The 12,425-nt window shown below is 29.2% G+C and overlaps 1 protein-coding gene across 1 annotated transcript; it reads left to right on the top strand.

The window, feature by feature from the left end:
* Positions 1-1,701: 1,701 nt before the first annotated feature.
* LOC112003401 (wall-associated receptor kinase-like 1) lies at positions 1,702-11,141 on the top strand. Its single transcript, XM_024035588.2, has 3 exons — positions 1,702-2,721; positions 8,536-8,652; positions 9,868-11,141. Exons 1-3 carry the CDS (start codon positions 1,833-1,835, stop codon positions 10,974-10,976), a joined length of 2,115 nt encoding a protein of 704 aa, XP_023891356.2. The 5' UTR covers positions 1,702-1,832; the 3' UTR covers positions 10,977-11,141.
* The last annotated feature ends 1,284 nt before the right edge of the window (positions 11,142-12,425 follow it).

The raw sequence follows: 12,425 nt of genomic DNA, 5'->3' as shown, positions 1-12,425 counted from the left end.
CTTTAAGTCTGGAGAGTATATATATATATATATATATTCAAATTCTCACTTCCAAAATAACTAAATATTAACTTAAACAAAAATTATATCAAATGTATGGAATTTATCGAGTTGTACTCTTGAAGCCATTTGTATTGTAATTTCAGACTGAATGCAAGAGTTTGCCTTTTTTTCATTCAATTGGTTTATACCTTTTTTTTTTTTTTTTTAGAGAATCAATTGGTTTATACCTTATATGCTTCGTTATCATTTACAACATCCACTCAATATATGAAGGTAATTTAGAAACCATGTACTATATTCAAACAAAAAAGTTAAAATATCGGTATATACACACGAGTCAATTAAGAAGTCTTCTTAAATCAAACAAATTCCAACAGTTCTTTAGTGATGACTTTTCTTACTTTTTATTCTTCAAGTTTTTGGAAAATGTTTGGAAGGAACTCCTTTTATCAACAGATATTAGCACAAGTAAATAGTACAAGTTAAGAGGGACTTTACAACTTTGTTGTTTAGGATTTTTATACATGGGTTTTACTAATGTATATATGCGTTGATCAACTATTTTAAGAAACCTTTTATGAAAACTTAAAAAAGTTGACTCTTTTGGCAATTTTTTCAATTTCTTATAAAATATTTTTAAAAATTGATAATTAATGTATGTCCTAAGGGCACATTAACCGGACCTTATTTACAAAAAGTGATAAATATTGTTAGCGATGTGTATAACATTTGTCCTTTTTGTTTTTCTCAGGTGTAAACTTACATTGCAAGCAGAGTCTACAAGAAAGAACTCAACTTACCTTATTATCTATTTAAGTGTGCGCTTGGCTCCAAATTAAAAAGACAGTTTATTTTATTATTCAACTTATTTTTACTATTATTCATAAACCCTATTACACATTTTGGTATTAATTATGAGTCTTATTATACTATTTCAGTTAATTTTTGCTTTTATCTACAATATTTTTAGCAAAAAAATTTCAATTTTAACAAAATAAACCGACCCTAATCAAACCCTATTAAGAAAAATCAACCGACAGCAATTTAGGCGTGCAAGCATATTATTATGCCAGCTGTGATTCTTTGACTTCTGTCCACTTTATGAAGTCCAAGATTCCAAGTAAACGAAGGAACAAAATTTCGCGGAGGGGCGGAAAAATATCTTGTCTAGCCACACTTTTTCTTGTAAGGCTATATATAATATAATTATGGTATGCTTTAATTGTACATTGTATTGTGAAGACACGTTTGGATGGAGGAGAAAAGAGAAAAAGTGAAGGGAGAGTAGAGTAAAATTGATTAAAAATAAGTTAATTTTGTACTAAATTTATTCTACTCTTCTCTCTCTCTCCCCTCACTCTAAATAGACCATAACAGACCTAGAAATTGATTGCAGTACTGGAAATGGCAGCTCAGCTCAAGCCTTCCTTCCCCGCATAAACATGGAGGTGCTGGAAATCAAAATGCCTAATCCGTATAGTGGTCATTCTTAAAATAATTCAAGTTAATAAAAAGTTGATAAATTATGAAAGTATTAAAATTGTGTCAATTATGAAGTCTTCCAGAATTAAACAAATTCCCACAGTTTCTTTGGTGATGACTTTACCTACTTTTTATTCTTTCAAACTTTTGGAAAATGTTAGGAAGGAACTTCTGTGACTTCTATCCACTTATAAAGTCCAAGTAAACGAAGGAACAAAATTTCGCGGAAGGTACGGAAAAATATATTGTCTAGCTATACTTTTCTTGTGAGGCTATATATATTGGTCTATATAAAGGCTGGGTATGTATGGTTTGCTTTGTAGTACTGCAAGAGACACAGAAATTAAATGGGTGTGCAGTTTGTAATGTGTATTACTTTCTTACTTCTTCTGACATATGGATTAGCAGCAGCAGCAGCACCACCTATGGCAATGCCCGGTTGCAATGGTAGGTGTGGAAATGTTAGTATTCCATACCCGTTTGGAATGACAACAGCCGGTTGTTACTTGAACGACTGGTTCAGAATTGTTTGCACTGGAAACGACAGCTCGGCTAGAGCCTTTCTTCCCAGCATAAATATGGAGGTGCTGAAAATCAAATTTCATAACCGATATTATGATGGTGATTATTATTCTTATTATGAGCCAGGAATCATTCGAGTCAAGATGCCAATTATTAGTTCTTCGAATTGTACAAGTACGGTTCCGAGAAATGGTAGTGTGGGTGTGAATATGACGGGGAGTCCTTTTTACTTCTCATCCTATCGGAATAAATTTATTTCGGTTGGTTGCAACAATATGGCCGTGATGGCCGATAGTGATCCTACGGTGCTGGTTGGTTGCAATTCTGATTGCGATAAAAAAACCATGATAGAAAGGGAAGCTAAATGTTCGGGCTTCAACTGCTGCCAGACCACAGTCCCTTATGGGAATCAAGTATTTAATGTAACTTTCAAAAGTACAGATGAGAAAGATCAAGGCATCGAAGAATGCAAATATGCATTCCTAGCAGAAGAGGGATGGTTCGACTCAAACATAACAAATCCCTCTAATGAAGTGCCGCATTTGGAATACGTTCCTGTGGCGCTGGAGTGGACCGCGTCTAACTTTACTATCATAGATAAAACCGAGGCAGCTAGACGGAAAGCAAGTTGGTACCCTACAAAATACGGGGCCTGGTATTATTATTGCCGTTATGGATACGAAGGAAATCCGTACCTTAACACGGGATGTCAAGGTAAACTTCAATTACTAACAGCTTTAATTTTCCAAAGTTTTTAAATTACATGTCTAATTTAACACATAGATCACTCTTGAGTTCTACGTTCATCTCTTTATTATTTTATTTTTTAAAACTTTTTAGTTATATTCCCCCCCCCCCCCCCAAAAAAAAAAAAAAAAAAGCTATAGACTATTCGGTATGATTAAGGTTGCATTCACTAAGACTATTGCAAATAAATTTTAAATTCTAGTAGCAGAAAAATCAATATGACGTGGCCCTTTGTAAAAGAAGGAATTTCTCAAATTTTAAAGATAATTTACTTACCGGCCCCTAGAATTTTGAAACAAAATATATATCAGTGCTTCGATCTTAAAATAGTTCCCCAAAAAAAAGAAAAAAAAACTTTTGATTTGAATGAATCAAAACAAAAATAGAATCTGGCTCATATATAGCTCCTCCAAAATACAAGGCTATTACAAGCAACAAGATAGTTTGAATAAATTCACAATATCACAATCTTTATTTTTATTTTAGAGGCACAATATCACAATCTTATCAATAACAAAAAAATCACATTATAAAAAATAAATAAAAAATAAAAAACTCAAATCCCTCCTAGATTAAGACTCGTCCAAATAAAATACTAAAGTTTCTCTTTACTAGTAAAGTACTAAAGTCACTAAGGACAAAGTAGCTTTATATGACAAAATTGTTAATTATATTATTATTTTATTAATTGTTGGTGCTTGGTAGTGACGAGTCAGTAGGTGTGGAACAAGTCAGTACGTGTAATATATTGGAGCAGTAATAATAAAATAAGATTGTTAACATTAAAAGTCTCCAAACTTATTTATAATATTTATTTTATTAGGTATTTACTTATCTTTGATAATAATAGTTTGGTATTAGTAGATCAAAAATAATAATAGTTTGGTAATAACTTATAATAATAATTATTATTATAACAAAACTCACAATTTTGCTATAATTTATTCATGTAGCGAGTTATGAGTAATAGAGTTGTAGACACATTATTTTTATTCCATCATTCACAATTTATCATGTAAATAAATTATAACAAAAGTTTTAAGTTTATTATGATCCAAGCAAATTTGTAATAAATGATACCTTGAAAGATCGCACGCCATAAGTTAAAGTTACTATTTGTAAAATAAAGTATTTTTTAGTATTTTTTTAATTTTAAAACTTTATTATATTTAGGTTGCCTCCTGAAAAAAATTCTTGGCTTTTTCACCGTGCATACTATACTATATATTACACGTATGTACATATTTATTAATAAAAATCTCATTTACCATAAAAAAATATTCTAAAAATACACTTTGTTTATAAATAAACATATTAAATATGTATTAAACATCCCATCTATTATACATATACAAAATAATTTAACTTAATTAAAATTAAATACTTTTTTTTCAAAGTATAATTACTAATTTCGTTAAGATGTTTTCATTATATATAACAATTAAATCATTAAATTAATATTTTTAATTCCATGTTTATTATTTATATTAAACATTAGCATTTACATGTTTTATTATAATCTTAAAAAATTTTCATCTAATAATGTTTTTTTTATATAATTTGAATTATTAGAACAAATAAAGGATTTAAAATAAAGAACAAATAAAGGATTTAAATTAAATAAAAAAATAAAATCATTAAAAATTATAATAACATGAGATAATAAGGAAAAGTTTCTCTTCAAACTTCTCATATATCTTTTTATTGGTTGTGAATTTTGAATATCTAGCTATTGGATTGCATGTTCTTATTATATCCTTCATGTTTGCAAAATTTCAAAAAGATCAAAGATTAATAGATATATTATCAATCAAATATTTAAATTTCAAGTTTTTGTCATCTAAAATTATGCATAAAAAATAAGTTTTTGATCAAATAGTAAATAACATCCAATTTAAACGAAATTTAACATGCATATTAAAAATATAAAAAACATGCAATCCTACGATTAGATTTTCAAATTTCACATCCAATAAGAGATATAGGAGGGGTTCGAAGCTTGTTTAAATAATAAATAATATTTTTGGCAAAATAAGTGCGTGAAAGAATAAATAAACATTGTCTTCTTCTTGCTATATATATATATATATAACTAAAATTTGAATAATAATATATACTAAATTTATTGAATTATTAATAAGTAGTTGAATCTTTATAACATCTTGTAAAATTAATATTAAGATAATACAAGTATGCTACTAAATTGAAATATAATAAAATGAATAACTTAACATATATAACCTAGTTCTGAATTTTTCATTCAAATTTGTAATGTACTCGTATCATTGTATGTATGTTTATTTATGATTTTTTTTTCATTTCTATTTTTTATGTCGTATTTTTACAAAAAATAAATAACTATTGAGTCAAATGAAACAAGTACATATTTCATACCAGACATATTCCGTCTTATACATTACTAATTATGTTATTGAGAATTAATGCTTAGTGTTTTGTTGGAATTTTTCTAAAAGCGTAATTATATATATTAAATGAAATTACGTTTGGTTACATCAAGGGGAACAAAAGATAATCAACTAGAGTGGACGCCAAAAGATAGGGCCAATCTATGATCCATATTTGTGATCAATCGTTGAAATAGAGAACATCCATTTCACAAAGAAAAATTCCTTAAAAAAAAAAAATAAATAAATAAGTATGCATAATATCACGTTATTTTAAATTTTATTTAAGAATTATATCTGATTTTAAATAACATATCATTACATATTAGATTTATTCTAAAATGAATTATCAATTTCGACAGAACTCTGTCTTTATTTTTTTAGTGTACTAGATGTATATATATCAAATAGTTAGCATATTTAATAATTACTTTTATTACGGTATGATGCCAGCATCTTATTGTTTCGAAGTATCCTTGATAGCTATATAAACCTTTAAAATACAAAAGAAGTACAGTTTTCTATAATTGGTATTTGTTTTTCTCTTTCATAACAATACTTTAAACATATGCCTTACTATGCTCCCACAAAAACAATCGAATTTAATCAATTTTCATCACCTATATCTTTAGAATAAAATTTAGTGCCCATTTGTAATGAATATGTTTAGTAAAACTATAAATGAATCAACTTATTCATCAACAACTCGAGCTTGACTAAAGAAAAATATTTGTTTATGTATGTTTATTTAGCAAACAATTCAAAGTTTAAACTCAATTTTAGATTCAACTATTAAATGAGTCAATCTCAAACAGAATAATATATGTGTGAACAAGCTCGTGAATATTTGGCTTGATTTAAGTAATATAATATTATTTGTTTATATGTATACATGTATAAAAATATATTCATATAAACTTTATATTGGATTGTGTGAGCTTGTAAATAAATTCATAAAATTTCAAAGTATTACTAATTTATTGATAAGATATAAATATCCCATTTTGTAATAAAATTATATAATTTTAACAATAAAAGGTTGATAAATCTATTTTTTTTTTTATAATTTTATAAACAAAAATCATTCTCTATAATAAACTAAAATCATATAATTTCGACGCTTTTTAGTTATAAATTACTAGCATAAATTTATTACAAGGTGAAAAATTTCAGTTGCGAAGTTAACTATGTAATAAAAATAAAAATAAGCCAATTCAATTGTTCGCGAACAAGCTTGAGTTTGTTTAACAAGAAAATGAACTATACTTGAATATATAATATAGTTTGATAATGAGACACAATTGTTGTGCAACAACAGAAGCTATAACATCAATTATTATAGTTTGAAGCTAGTGGAAACACATGCATATGAACAAGAAAATAAAACATCCACACAAGATAGCAATATTTAACGTGGTTTAGCCAACTACATGCCTACATCCACAAGTAACACCAACCAAAAATATCTACTATCAACGATATGCATTACCACGGCATTAATTAACACTCACAACTCACACAAACAACACTCACAAATCTCACTAACACACAAACAAAACCTCTTACAAACTCAAACTCACAATTTGAAATCCTCAATACAACAAATAATTCTCTCACACTCACACTCACATAACAAACAAACTTTCAATACATAACAACGGATAATTTTTCAAGCCCAAAATCTACCAAACTATTTTGCAAAAAACCCACTCTCGTCTCCCAACATGAAAGGAACCTTAGGAAAAAGCCATCAAACCCTTTGCAACAATACATATTTATAAGGCTTCAATCTTATTCCTTAATGGACAAGAAGTACCCAACTCCTTTTTTATCAAGAAAACCCAAACTAAAACTAAACAATAGGAATTTGAGACAATGTTCAACAAATTGAATGAACAATATCCTAAACTTTAACACTCGGTATATCTTAACTCAACTTTACAACACTAATTACTAGCAACACAATCTTAAAATATCAAACATGTTAATTAGATCTTTAAACATTTATACTTTACTTCTAATGTTAAACATTTTCATAAACTTTAAATTTCCCATTATATGTAATAATCTAATATATACTAGGCAAAAATACAAATTTCCCATTATATGTAATAATTTGCCTGTATTGGCAAAAATGCAAAATACGTCCTCTAAAGTTGACTAGAATTCATTTCAATTCTCTAATTTTACTTTTTTTTTTTTTGATTAAGTCCACTAAATTTCAAATTTATTTAATTTAAGCATTCCTTCATTGTCTGTCCAAATTTTTCCGTTAACATCATTTCTTGAATTAAAAATTCCATTTAAAAAAAATATTCATACAAATAGATTCATCCAAAAATATAAAAAGTAAAAATTTAGCAAAAATTTTCTATAACTTCTCACCAACCAAACAAAACCAAAGTATTTGATCCACAAAAATTCAAAGTTAAAACTTCTAAATCAACACACAGCTCACAGCCCATATTAATTGTCACATTTATACAAACCTACCATATCTCAAGGATAGTTGTTGTAATTTATCCCTTTTTTTAGTTCTTTATTTAAACGTCTTAGTGTCTTAGGCCCCTGCTGAAGTAACATTTGCATTCTTCCACCAAGGTTGAAAACTAAAGCGATTCTGAGTCAATTTCCATTCACTTATAATTGGTTCCGACCACCTTTTATTTTTTAGTTTTAGCTTTTGATTGAGCCATAATATTCTCTTGGTGGTTTTTGTTTATGTTTATTGTCTGCTTATGTTTTTCCCTTGAGAGTAAGGATAGGAGTGAAACCAAAAAAATTTTGTTAGGAGGGTTGAGTTGTGATACTAACATTTTAGTTATGATAATCTTGAGGGTTCCAAAAAGTAGCAAATTAAATGTTGCTTTTAAAATCTCGGGATTTAATTTATTGCTTTTGAAACTATAGGGTATACTTTGTTTCTTTTTGAAATTCCAATGTTTAATTTATTAGTTATGAAATTATATGGTTCAATTTGTTACACCTTTTAACTTATAGGGTGCAAAACATATTTTTTTAAGAGCATCATTGCAGTAACTCAATATTTTTACATATCTATAAAATGATTTTTCAAAATTTTGTAGGATCATTCCCCTCACCCCCACCCCCCCCCCCCCCCCCTTCTTAAGAACCAAGACAATGCTAGTAATAAGGCTGTCCGAGATTTATTAATCTTGAAGAACGTCTCAATGAATTTATTAATTTTTCTGTCAAAATTCCATTAGATATCATATAGATGAATGCGAAGGTATGTATGTTGTAACTTTTTTTTTTTTTTTTTTTTTGAGGAACATGTATGTTGTAACTTGTAAGCACCAAATGCACACAAAAATTAATGAACTTATAAATTTGCATGTTATCCTATTCCTGTCAGATATAAATGAATGCGAGAATGACAATAATAGATGTCCCGACAAGGCAGATTGTGAGAATAAAGATGGCGGTTACAGTTGCGAGAAGCGAAAGACTCGATGGAAGATAGCCATTATAGGTATGTCCGTATGCTCATTAAATTTGGAAAATGAATAAAAGTAAAAAAAATAATAAGATCATGGTTTATGTGACTAAGAAGTGCAGTAGCACTGTAGCACATGGTCCGTTACATCTGTTGCTATCAATTGTGCAAAAATATTTGAAAATGATAAATTTAATTATTTAATACTTTCTGCTTTGATACAATGATAGATTACTGACTATTCTAAAAATTTAATCAGTTAATCACATAATTCTAACAAATATAATGTTTATAATTCTAATTATCATTTAATTCTCTTAGAAGTCTTTTGTGTTTCAGCCATTGGAAAATGCGTTCCATCTTACCTCTCCTTTTTACTTGGCAAATAAATTTTTATTTTTATTTTATTGGTTTTCCTTAATAGATCATGACAGGGAATGACTTGGGTGTTTGGTACACCCATTCAAACATATATTTTCAGTTTTGAAACAACATTACACGTATTTTTACATACTTTTTCAATCACATGTATTTCCACATATGTTTTTAAACAACAAAACACATGTTTTTAAGTGCATGTACCAAATACCCCCTTGATGTCTTGATCCTACCTTTCAAGTCTATGTAAAAAAAAAAAAAAATATAGTTTGTTTTTTTTTTCACCCACTAAATAAACAAAAAAACTACCACATCATTCTATTTCAAAGAGAAACTAATTAAATGTCCGGTTGAAAAACTACTATAGATAAGCCAAACCGGGTATACAAATATTATTTTTTTAGAAAATAAGTTTGTAAGAATTTTTCAATTAGGTGTTTAAGCTCATTTAAGGCAGAACTGCCCAGGGACATGTTGCAAAATTAAATAAGAGAGACATTTTTTTGGGGAGAAAAAAATATCCCAAACCCAAGTCCCTGTCATTTTATAAAAACACAGTACACCATTAAACTGTTACCTGAAATTTCAAGTACCTGATAGTAAATTTTCTTTTTCCTGAGAAATTAATTAGGAGCTAACACTTATTTATGCTGTGCATATTGTGAGAACATATTAATGTAAAAAAAGAAAAGAAAAACTAAAGTTAGTAACCTATAGTGGGAAAGAAGTTTCTAATTCATCGTAATTATGTTCAAATCTATTTTACACTTACGCATATTTTTATATAACCCAAATTTAGGCTGATGTTTCTAACCCAAAAAAAATTTATTATGTTGATGTTATATTTCTATTTTATTTTCTTGATGTATGCAGTTATTTGTACAAGCTTTGGGGTATTGTTTCTACTCCTTATTACTTGGTGGTTATACAAAGTGATAAAGAAAAGAAACAAAATCAAGCTCAAGCAAAAATTCTTCAAAAGGAATGGTGGTTTGTTATTACAACAACAATTATCTTCAAATGAAAACAATGTTCAAAAGGCAAAATTATTCAATTCAAAGGAGTTGGAAAATGCGACAGATCGTTTTAATGAAAACAGAATACTTGGTAAGGGTGGACAAGGTACAGTTTATAAAGGAATGTTAATTGATGGAAGAATTGTGGCAATTAAAAAGTGCAACACAGTGGATGAGGGAAATCTTGAACAATTCATTAATGAGATTATCATTCTTTCACAAATCAATCATAGAAATGTGGTTAAACTACTTGGGTGTTGTTTAGAGACAGAAGTTCCTTTGCTAGTTTATGAATTCATTCCTAATGGCACACTTTTTCAGTATCTCCACGAAGAAAATGAAGATTTTCCATTACTAACATGGGATATGCGCTTAAGAATTGCCACTGAAATTGCGGGAGCTCTATCATACTTACACTCGGCAGCTTCACTACCCATTTACCATCGAGACATAAAATCTTCAAACATACTCCTCGATGACAAATATAGAGCAAAAGTAGCAGACTTTGGCACTTCAAGATCAGTAGCCATTGACCAAACTCATGTAACCACACTAGTATATGGTACTTTTGGGTACTTGGATCCAGAATACTTTCAAACAAGCCAATTTACAGAAAAAAGTGATGTTTATAGTTTTGGAGTGGTCCTCATTGAGCTTCTAACAGGAGAAAAACCAGTTTCTTCGATGAGATCACAAGAAGGTCGGAATCTATCTACATATTTCGTTCATTCATTAAAAGAGAATCGTCTTTTTGATATACTTGATACTCAAGTAAGTAAGGATGGTAATAAAGATGAAATCATGACAATTGCTAATCTTGCAAAAAGATGTTTGCACTTTAATGGAAAGAAACGACCTACGATGATAGAAATCATGATGGAGTTGGAAGGAGTTCAAAAAATTTCGCCTATTCAACCAAATTTTGAAGAACTTGAATATGTTGAAAATGAAGAAATGGGACCCTAGAATGATGTTTCTATTTCAAAAAGTTCATGTTTAGAATCAAGCACAACTTCATCATCAGACGTCCTACCACTTTTATCCATTTAATCACTTTGATCAATAAACTATGTACTTATTCATTTTTGTTTCATGTGTAAACTATTATCAAATCATATTACTATTTTTAAACTCCTCCTAGTACTGTAGCAATAATGATATTATGGGTCCGTTTGGATAGCACTTATTATTGCTGAAAGTTGATAAAAACTGATTATTGCTGAAAACACTGTAGCAAAATAATTTTTAAATGTGTGAATAGTGTTGTGAGACTCACTTTTAATATTAAATATTGCGTGAACAGTGCGTGCACAGTAAATTTTGTCCCCCAAAGTCAACAACTGCGGCAGGAAAAAAAAAAAAAAAAAAAAAGGAGAAAACGCAGAAAGGAAACGCGCCGTGACTTTCCTCTGTATCCAAACTTTTGTCCCCCAAAGTCAACAACTGCGGCAGGAAAAAAAAAAAAAAAAAAAAAGGAGAAAACGCAGAAAGGAAACGCGCCGTGACTTTCCTCTGTATCCAAACCATACTATATCTTTGTTTGGTCTTGTTTAGGTCCTTTATTGACATAGGAAATTTTAATTTTAACTTTTGAGTTTTGACGATAAAAAGTTTTAGTGTTGGGGTGTTTAGCAAACTTTGGTGATAAAGTGTTTTGAAACTATTATCCATAGATGGAAACTATAAGGACTCAAATTGACCCAAAGCCCAACAGATATGAACAATAGTCCAACAAGCCCACAACAACAGATTTGTTAGAGAGTAGGTTTAATAAATGAAGACTTAATGAGTCAAATATGAATCACAATGAGTTGGTCTAGTGTTATAACAATTGAGAGGTACAATTTGAAAATAAAAACACTCTTTGGTCAAGTCCAAGGAAGGTGTGTTCTTATGTATATATTTCAAACAAGTACAAATATTCAGAGTTCTTAGTTACACAGAGTTCTTTTCTTCTCCTCTCTCTTTTTTTAAATAGATCTTCATGTAAAGGGATCCTTTCCCTTTTATACTCATTCTCCTTTTACCATCTTAGCCTTTCACTTGTTGATCAAATAACTAATCTTCTAGATACTTGTCCCATCAGAACCTTATTGGAGTCTTTATGTATAGCTGTGAGGTTAGAAATCACTGTTCAAGCATCACCTCCACATTAAAGCTACCAGTTGGTTAGGTGCAGAGCATTCAATATAGTGGTAACAGCTTTCTTCCCAGATATTTCTTAATTCTCTGTTAACTCACGTCTCCAAAGCTTATCCTCTTAAGCATGGTTGCCCCTTGCCCAGTACTTGTTGGGTGGTTGGGCTTCAGACTTCTGTTCTGCTTTTCGAGGAAGTTTGGCAAAATTGACATACACTTAAAAGAATAGTCAGATACTTGAAAAAATCTAAATATTTGTTTGTTCAAAAAAAGAAA

Source organism: Quercus suber, unplaced genomic scaffold (genome assembly GCF_002906115.3).
Source record: "Quercus suber isolate HL8 unplaced genomic scaffold, Cork oak 2.0 scaffold_860, whole genome shotgun sequence".
NCBI lineage: Eukaryota > Viridiplantae > Streptophyta > Magnoliopsida > Fagales > Fagaceae > Quercus > Quercus suber.
The sequence above is the reverse complement of the archived record's forward strand: the minus strand, read 5'-3'. Positions and strand labels throughout refer to the sequence as shown.